Source organism: Otolemur garnettii, unplaced genomic scaffold (genome assembly GCF_000181295.1).
Source record: "Otolemur garnettii isolate 467f Iridium unplaced genomic scaffold, OtoGar3 scaffold00066, whole genome shotgun sequence".
NCBI classification, from domain to species: domain Eukaryota; kingdom Metazoa; phylum Chordata; class Mammalia; order Primates; family Galagidae; genus Otolemur; species Otolemur garnettii.
Genome location: NW_003852461.1, coordinates 3,958,057 through 3,967,522, shown reverse-complemented (window position 1 = coordinate 3,967,522; position 9,466 = coordinate 3,958,057). Strand labels below are relative to the sequence as shown.

At 47.4% G+C, this 9,466-nt stretch overlaps 1 protein-coding gene across 1 annotated transcript in view; it reads left to right on the top strand.

Annotated features, from left to right (window-relative positions):
- Positions 1-497, top strand: part of DAB1 (DAB1, reelin adaptor protein) — a 303,539-nt gene extending 303,042 nt beyond the window's left edge. The window contains exons 13-14 of the mRNA XM_023515099.1: positions 1-51; positions 402-497. Of these exons, the coding sequence (XP_023370867.1) occupies positions 1-51; positions 402-497 (147 nt within the window). The remainder of the gene's footprint in view (positions 52-401) is intronic.
- The last annotated feature ends 8,969 nt before the right edge of the window (positions 498-9,466 follow it).

Below are 9,466 nucleotides of genomic sequence, written 5' to 3'. Positions count from 1 at the left end.
ATCTTCGAAGAGGGCTTCGAGAGTCCCAGCAAAAGCGAAGAGCAGGAAGCTGTAAGTGACCCATGTGTGATTTCCGGTTCTGACTTTTCTTAGAACAGAAGTGTCTGTAACCAAAACGGACAGTGCATGAGGGAGCCCACCTAAAAACGAACGCTGGCTCAGACTCTTAAGTTCCCCAGGGGTGGCTGAAGGGGCTTTCTGTAGCGTCTGCGTGAGTCGGCTGGAAAAGGCTGTCCTTTTATTAAGTTGTTACTACAAGGCCTCCTGTGGTGTGGCTTCCTCTAACTGAAATCGCGCCCGCTTTTTAAATAACCAGATGTGCTGCATGAACGTATTTCTGGCTGTCTTATGTTTCCAGTTGTTGAAAAGAGAAAAAAAAATATTCTCTTCTTTTGTTCTAGCCTGATGGATCACAGGCCTCCTCCAACAGTGATCCATTTGGGGAGCCCAGTGGGGAGCCCAGTGGTGATAATATAAGCCCACAGGCTGGTAGCTAGATAGCGCAGGTCTGGGTAGGTATCTGTCCTTTTTATCTCCTTCACCCTAAGGCATCTCCTCTCCCCTTTGCTTGCTCTTGCTCCTGAAGTCCGGTCCCCAGTGTCTGCACCCTGTGTCCTTGCCTGAGCTGTCTCCCTGATGTCTGCGTGTCTCTCCGTGCCCGGCTGCATCACCAGTGTCTGTACCGTCCCCTCTCGCCTGGTGTCTACCGTTTACTTTGTTTTTCCTCACGGATGCATGACCTTTGACATATCCTGGGAGATAGGGGTTGGGGCCAGGAGCAGGGAACGGTCATCATTGTATGAATATGTTCTTCCGAGTGGGCAGTGGTGACAGAATGAGGCCTGGTCAGTCCTGCTGAACTGACCATGCCTCATCTCAGCATCTAAGATGAACACGTTCTGCCCTCCCGAGTCATTTCTGAGTGAGCCCTGGCCTAGATGCTTTCATCGTTTAAGCAAAATGTCACTGCATTTGCCTACATGCTGCAGATCTGAAGGGGTCAGCAACCAAACGCACTGAGCGGCCCAAACAGGCAGGGCTGGAAATAAGGTTGTTGGAGCTGTGAGAGCGAGTCAGCCCTTCCTGTCCAGCCAGAAAGGGCCCCGCACCTCCTCCAGTGTGAAATTCAAGGCCCAAAACGTGCAGCGTTCACTTCTGAGGCTGTGCTGTTTGCACCTGTGCTGCGGCGTGTGGCTTGCCGCCCAGTCACTTCAGATTCCATCAGCAGCTACTTTGCGAGAGGTGTACTTACATCTACTAGAAGTGGCTTTTGCCACTTGAATTTCAATACATGTGATTTGATGGAAAGAAAGGAGCTGATGAGGCAAACCCGCTCGGGGACAGGAGTCCACCCTGCTACCCAGACGTGATTTCTGAGGTCACGCCGTGACAAACGTCTTCAATTTTCAGACACTTTCCTAGTGTTCCGTGTAAGAGTGCAGGGCCATTCCCAACGAGCACCTTCCTCTTCTTCTTCTTCTTTTTTTTAAAGTCCTGAATAGCCTGGTCAGAACCATTAAAATGGTAAACAGTTTTCACTTCTCACAAATGGCTTCTGAGGCGACCACAGAATCATTCTCAGTCCTCATGTAAGTTATGTTGACGGTTATTGAAAGCTAATACAGTGTTTGGAAAGCACATTTTGTTAATAGATTTTATGATTAAAGAACCTAACGTTCTGTATACATTGCCACGTTTCCTATCAGTACAGTGGCACGTAATAATACATCATCCCATGTAAACCCACCTCAGACTCATTTAAAAATTCAGTCTGGCAAAACCTATTTTGAGAGCTGGTCTATTCAAAGCGAAGTCATTGCTCCAGGAAAAAAGAAAAGTTGGCGATTATGGGCAGACTCCTCGGGATGATTCCCCAAGAGGTTTTTTTTTTTTTTTTTTTTTTTTTTCCCCCTTGTGCATGTTGTATTTTATGAACTGAAACTTGCCTTGAAAAATGTGATGAATGAGCCAGAGGTGACAAGGGCCATTCATCAGGATAACAGCAAACATCACGCTGAAATTGAAGTTCTTCTAGAAAACAAAGATGACTTACACTATTTGCACATCAATGGATCAAACCCCTGTATTTATGAGCCTGTTCAGCTTAGACAATCATACAAGCTGACCCGTTCCACGGGACTTCAGTCTCTTCCACGTTTAATGCTCTACCTGGCACCCCAAGTCGTGGCTGAGTCGTAAATGGTCATAGCACGGTCTAGTGGGAAGAGTTCAGGATTTGGAACGTGAGTTCAAATCTTCGCTCAGCTCCTTCCTAGCAGGAAATCTTGGGCAAGAACCATAATGTGAGTCTTGGGTTCTTCACCTGCCAGAAGGGCCTTATTTTCTCCGTGATTTAACAGAGAAAGTTTATGTTGGAGGTAGATACTGAGGACTCAGCTTAAAGAAATCTGCATTCTGGAGTAACATTGTCTGAATGTTACAGGATCTGGCTCTACACTCCCTAGCTGTGTGACACTGCTGAGATCTTATAATCATCCTCTTTCTTATTTTCTTCTCTTCAAAAAGAGAGATAAAATAGTGTTGACCTTGTCAATCATTGTGTGGTCTAAATGAGGTGGTATAGATGGAGGTCTTAGTGTAGTGCCTAGCACATGGTACCCAAGAGATGCCTGCTGGTGTCACCACCACCACCATCATCATCATACACACTCAAGAAATGTTGGTTCCCTGCTATCTTGAATTTTATACATTTGGCCCTTATTGCCCATAAAGCCATTGGCTGGGATGTTTTGCTTTATACTTCATATTTGGAGATATTTAGTTTTCCATATGCACTAAGACAGCTTTGGAAGAAAAAAAGAAAGAGAAAGCTTACTTCATAGCTCTCTGGCTTGCCCTGTCCCATAATCAGAATGATTTGGACCTCATAGGCCACCTCTCACTTTCTAAAAATGAACAGTCTTAAGATTCACATATAAATCATAAATACCTCTCAGCTCCAGATAAGGGCTGGCCTGTAATCTTCAGCAAATCAGTTATCTCGCTTGGATAGCTTAGCCTGTAGACGTCACGATTCCCTATCCAGAATCCCATGCCAAGGGGCTGATGCCAGCCTTGCAGACTTATCCCCCTGCACCACCCCCAGGGGAAGTCCAGGATGAGACATTCTGGGTCCCTTCAGCAGCAGCAGCACAAGCCACATTTGATCTTTCTGTCTCCACCTCTCTCCCCCGTCCACCCCCGTGAAAATTTACTGACTGCAATTTCTTAGAGCCTTTCCAGACATTTGGAGGAGGGATTCCATCTGGGGTTAGTGATGCCCATGGCTTTATTTCCCCCTCTGCTTTCCTACCGTTGGAAAGCAAGAGTCCTGTCTCTCTTATCGCCCTTGCCACCATTATCTCCAGCTGTTTTTTATTAGAAATACCCACACAGTTCTGAGTGAGGAGGGCTGACATCTATTGATAAGTTACAGCCCCATCACCCCATAGTGAGGAGAGACACACAGACTCAATCCCTGCTGGGGGAAGCTTCAGGGCCAATCTCAAAAACGGCATTTCTGTTTTAGCAATAAAGGAAAAGATCTTCAATTATTTCACTTTCTTCCCCCTGCCCTCCCATCTGGGAGAATCATGTGTCTTTGAAAGATTGGGTCAACAGGGGCAAAAAAGAACCAAAACAATATTATAATGGCTGGTGTGGGAATGGCAGGTAATTTATACTTCACTGATGTGTTGCTGGAGCAATTTTGAGGGCAAAATGTTAGCTTTGGAGGAGATGAAAGAAAAATGAAAACATTTATTTGGTTAAACGGCTAAGTAAATAAACTGCCTATCAGACCTTCCCAGCTGTCAAGTTAAAGCAGCATCTGTAACAATGGGGAATTGTTTGGTCTGTCTCCCTCCGTAACAATAGATATTGCCATAACTAATAAGGTGCTGTCATTTCATAATGCTGATCTTGGCTGTGGGAATGCAGGACATGTAAAGTATTACCTGGGGGATTGCTAGTGCTCAAGGGAAAAGAAAGCTGAACTTCAGATGCTTTGGGAGGAAGAATCTTTACGAGAGAGAGAAAGAGAGAGAGAAGAAAAGAAATACAAAGTGAAGGGAATAGGTCTGAGTTATGGTTCCAAAGCAGGTGACCTTAGGCAAGCATTTAGCCCTTCCTATGGGTAAATGTAAATAATTGCAATACCTTTCTCGGCAGGCTGTCCAGGAATGGAATGATATCATGAAAGTGCTTTGTAAGCTTTAAAAGTAAAACACAGGAGGGCGGTGCCTCTGGCTCAAAGGAGTAGGGTGCCAACCCCATATACCGGAGGTGGCAGGTTCAAACCCAGCCCTGGCCAAAAAAAAAAAAAAAAACTACAAAAAAAAAAGTAAAACACGTATGTCTGAGATTATTAATATTCTGTTTTTAAATACAAACAAATGGGCGGCACCTGTGGCTCAGTGCGCAGGACGCCGGCCCCATATACTGAGGGTGGCAGGTTCAAACCTGGCCCCAGCCAAACTGCAACAGAAAAATAGCCAGGCATTGTGGCAGGCACCTGTAGTCCCAGCTACTTGGGAGGCTGAGGCAAGAGGATCGCCTAAGCCCAGGAGGTGGAGGTTGCTGTGAGGTGTGACGCCACAGCACTCTACCATGGGCAATAAAGTGAAACTCTTTCTCCACAAAAAATAAATAAATAAAAATTAAAAAAATAAATAAATACAACCAGACAACAGAGTTTTCAAATAGAGTCACATGCACACAAATCAGAAATACACTTAATCTGCCTGTTTCATGGACTTAGAACTCAATGACAAGTCCAACTTAGCTTTTGGAGGGAACCATGTCCTCAAACCAACATGAAGACAGAGATGTTCTGTTGGGGTCCCCCACCCAGAAAGGTATTGGGGTGGGTCAGGTAGAAGACAGCCAGGGTCTGGCCGAGGGCAGTGTTGGCCAAGACGGAGAGGCAGGCCTGTTGCCAAGAGATAGTGAAAAGATGAAATCAGCAGGAATTTAAGACCAAAGGGACACGGGAGGTGAGAAAAAGGGCACAAGGTAGGATCCCGGTGGTCCCAGCCATCGTGCTGAGAAGCACGGAGAAGCAGGCTTGAGGAGAAAGAAAGGGAGTTCACGCTGGGACCACTTCTGTTCCCATAAGACGTCCACACAGAGATGCCAGAGGCTGCTAGATACAACCCCTCAATGTCCAAAAAAGAAAAAATTACAGCTTGGCATGAAGATTTCGACATAGTTTCCAGACACTGGAGTAAGGCATACAACCCCTCAATGTCAAAAAAATAATAATAATTACAGCTTGGGATGAAGATTTCAACATGGTTCAACTGGAGGGAGGGGTATAGGTGGAATACCCACACCAACTGGACCAGAGGTCAGCACACTCTGCAAATACTTATGCCTGGAGGGCCAAATGGTCTCCAGCAGAACCTCTCTGCCACTGGAAACAGGAAACCGGCAAAAGTCCATGCATAAACGGCAGGGTATAGCTGTGTTCCAGTAATATCTTATCTGTAAAAGCAGGCAGCTACTAGAATTGGCTAACAGACCACAGCTTGCTAAAACCCCTGAGTTAGGTCACACTCGGTGTCTCTAGAATCACTGCGCAGAAGGTAACAACAATGCCTTTCCCTCACTGCTACTAATAAAACATCTTTAAATTATTAGAATCACCTAATTCATTCATCATGGGAATGTTCTTAATTACTTTTGTTACTCCTAGCTCACAAATGTGTAAGGTAGAGAGGTTAATAATTTGCCCAAAATGCTGCCATTTGCATCTAAGAGGACTAGGATTTGAGTCTAGACCTAGATTAAGTAATTCAGGAGCCCTCAAACAGAGCCAGGACCCCTGGTTCTAGCAGCGGCCCTTCAACTTAGATGCTGCCGTGAGGCAGGTGGCGTCATCTCTGACCCTGGGTTTCCTCTCCTATAAATCAGTTCCCACAGCCCTTGCCGTTGTGACATTCTAAGACCTTCTAACTTGTCTGAGGTCCCCCAGCTATAGCGTGGAACCAGTCCCCAAAGAAGATCCTGCAACAGCATCTCTCCCCCGGGCTTTTCATATTCCCAGATAACAAAAGAAAAGACAGAAATGCCGAAAATACAGGGACTTCATTAGCCTCCCCAGGAGTCAGCCCTAGATCTAGGAGCTTAGTCAGAGAAGTCCTCCTTGGCAATGCAGAGGAGTGGTGTCCTCATCCTCAGTGTCCCCACCTGCTGCAGAGCAGAATTGCAAAAAACGAGGTATGTGGACAAGCTCATGTGTGCCCAGCATTGCTGTTACTGACCAGGAAGTGCTCCGGTGATCAGGACACGCTTCCCCTGGGAGCTCAGGGGGGGGGTGTCGTGTATTTGCTAGTGGGTCTCAGCCCCCAGGGCCCCAGGGAGCGAGGGCATTTGCAGCATCCGTCTCTAAGTACCACTCATTACACCTGTTCTGGGTTTTGAAGACCTTTATATCCTGATGGCCAGACTTTCTGGCTGAAAGTGGTCAGAAAGCTTTGTTTTTCCTTTTCTTTAATAAAGAAGAGGGAGTTACATGAGTTCACTTACCACATCCCACAACCCCTGAGGTGGATATTACTGATTCCATCTGCAGCAGATGAGGCTGAGCCTCGGGCAGGTGAGATGCTTTCGTGAGTTCATACAGGTGGTTTTGAGGATTGCCGGTGCCTTTCTAAAGGCTCCCTAAACCTGGGTATTTTTATTCACTGTAAACATGAATTCAGATAGAACTTTGAGTTATCTGAACCTTATTTCCACTCTGGCTACCTCTGCCTTTCACATTTGCCAAGCCAGGAAATTTGAAATGCGCACAGAGCTAGCTCACGTGTTGGGCCCAAAAGCCCATGAGGCTGCAGCTACGGTGGCTGGGCAGGGAGATGCTGCAGGACCCCAGCTTGGCTCCCCTCTCGGCTCCAGGCTGACCCCGGCTTGGCTCCACTCTGATTGCGCTCACCCCAGGCTCCCGAGATGGAGCGTAGCTGGGCTCGCTGAGCAGGCAGGTTGCATGGCCTCCCGCCTACCTCGCCTCTGAAGCCGCCTTCGTCAGCATGCAGTGTTCTCTCTGCTACTAAAGTTGTATTTCTTTCGATGTACTTTTGCTAGATGTGGCCAAGCTTCCCTCAGACAAATATAATAACCGTTAAATGGGCTCAAAGTGATCATCACAATTTAGGTAGCTTCTAAGAGGCTGTCATGATAATGTGATGTAGGAAACTCTTTGCCCCTTTACGTCACATCGAAGAGCCGGGGTTGGGAGAGGATGAAGGAAACAGGGGGATCGGAACCCTGGGCTGCCCCCTTGGCTCTCCACTGTGTCCTTGTGGCTTTGGGAACGTGCCTTTGTGTCTGGGGCTTCCGTGTCTTCATGCAGGAGAGGAGCTGTGAGGCTGAGGGCCCTTCCAGCGTCCACGTTCTATGAGAGCCAAAACATGTGGTGTGGAGAGGGCAGTCCACAGAAAAAAGACCTGGACAGGTTTACATGAGACTCTAGAAAAAAACAAATCTGGTGGGATCAATCAAATGCAGAGCAGGGCTGCCACTGGGAGGGCAGGTTGACTCAGAAGGGTGCAAGGGAAGTTTGTGGGTAAGGGGTGCAATGCACCTCTTGGGGCTGTCAAAACTCGCTGCACTGTGTATCTACTATGGGTGAGTTTCGTTGTCTGTGAATTGTGCCTCCATAACATTGATTTAAAGATAAGAAGAAGAATAGGCAAATTCACAGAGATGGACAGTAGATCAGAGGTTTACAGGGTTTGGGAAATGGGGGGTTACTGCTTAGTGGGTGCAGGAGTTTCCATTTGAGGAAACTAAAGGGCTTTGGAAATACAGGTGATGGTTGTACAATATTACAGGTGTTATTCATGCTGCTGGATTTTATACTTACACACGGTTAAAATGGCGAGCCATTAGATTACTCATATTTTATCACAGTAAAACAATCTAAAACTATAACCGTTTATCCCAGCTCTGCCCTATGCTGACTGAATGACTGGGAAAGTCATCAAACCATAGAGTCTTTGCTGGCTTGCTGTTAAAATAGAGATGGGAACACCAAAGACATGCCTCACGGGGCACTCCACTGAGATCATGGGACATAGGAAAGCCCGGGAAGGATTGTCGAGGATTCTGTAAATATGTATAAGCCATTATAGTCCCCTTCTGTGAGTCTGCGTAGCTGCTGCATGCGAGTCACACTTAAAGAGCTTGTGCAGTCGCCAGGCGTGATGGCTCATGTCTGTAATCCCAGCACTCTGGGAGGTTGAGGCAGGTGGATTATTTGAGCTCAGAAATTGGAGACCAGCCTGAGCAAGAGTGAGAACCTGTCTACTAAAAATAGAAAAACTAGCCAGGCCAGGTGCCTGTAGTCCCAGCTACTCAGGAGGCTGAGGCAAGAAGATCTCTTGAGTCCAGGAGTTTCAGGTTGTTGTGAACTATGACGTCATGGCACTCTAGCCAGGGTGACAGAGTGAGACTCTATCTAAAAAAAAGAAAGAGAGGGAGAGAAAGGGAGGGAGGGAAGAAGAAAGGAAAGAAGGGGGGGAGGGAGGGAGGGAAGAAGGAAGGGAGGGAGGGAGGAAAGGGAAGGAAGGAAGGGAGGAGAGACAAAGGAAAGAAAGGAAGGGAGGGAGGGAGGGGAGAGGAGGGGAAAGGAGAGGAGAGGAGAGGAGAGGGGAGGGGAGGAGAAGGGAGGCAAAGGAAAAAGAGAAAGAAAGAAAAGGAAAGAAAGAGGGGAAGGAAGGAAGGAGAGAAAGAAAGGAACTAAAGAAAGAAAAACCAACTTGGGCAGCACCTGTGGCTCAGCTGGTAGGGTGCCAGCCCCATATACCAAGGGTGACGGGTTCAAACCTGGCCCCGGCCAAACTGCAACAAAAAAATAGCCAGGCGTTGTAGTGGGTGCCTATAGTCCCAGTTACTCAGGAGGCTGAGGCAAGAGAATAGCCTAAGCCCAGGAGCTGGAGGTTGCTGTGAGCTGTGATGCTCGGACACTCTACCGAGGGTGACAAAGTGTCTGCAAACAGGGGAAGTCCACATTCTTCATGGGCCCTGCAGCCAAGTTGCTTGGATTAACTCCACGTTCATTCTGCAGTGTCCCTGGGCTGACGCCACACCAGTATTCCATCCACAGCTGAGAGCCCATTTGTGGGTGCACCTGTGCACGGGGTGAAGGAGCAGCAGTTCGGATAGACACCTGTGACTATTGGGCCTCAGACCTTCTTCTATAAAGGGCAAAACCACCCTTCCGGACATGAGCAACTTAACCGTTTTTGGAGTATCTGCTGTGTTCCAGGCTCTAACTTGGAGCTTTTAAGCAACCCATGTTTTGTCTGTCACAGGAAAGATGTCCAGCTTCATTTTACAGATGAGGAAACTGGCACTCAGCAGGGTTACATACCCCCACGTGGAGTCTCATGTTTCCTGAGTGGAAGCTCTTTAGAAAAAACAGCAGCCTCTGACCACCAGCTGTGGTCTGGCCCTCACAGCGGGG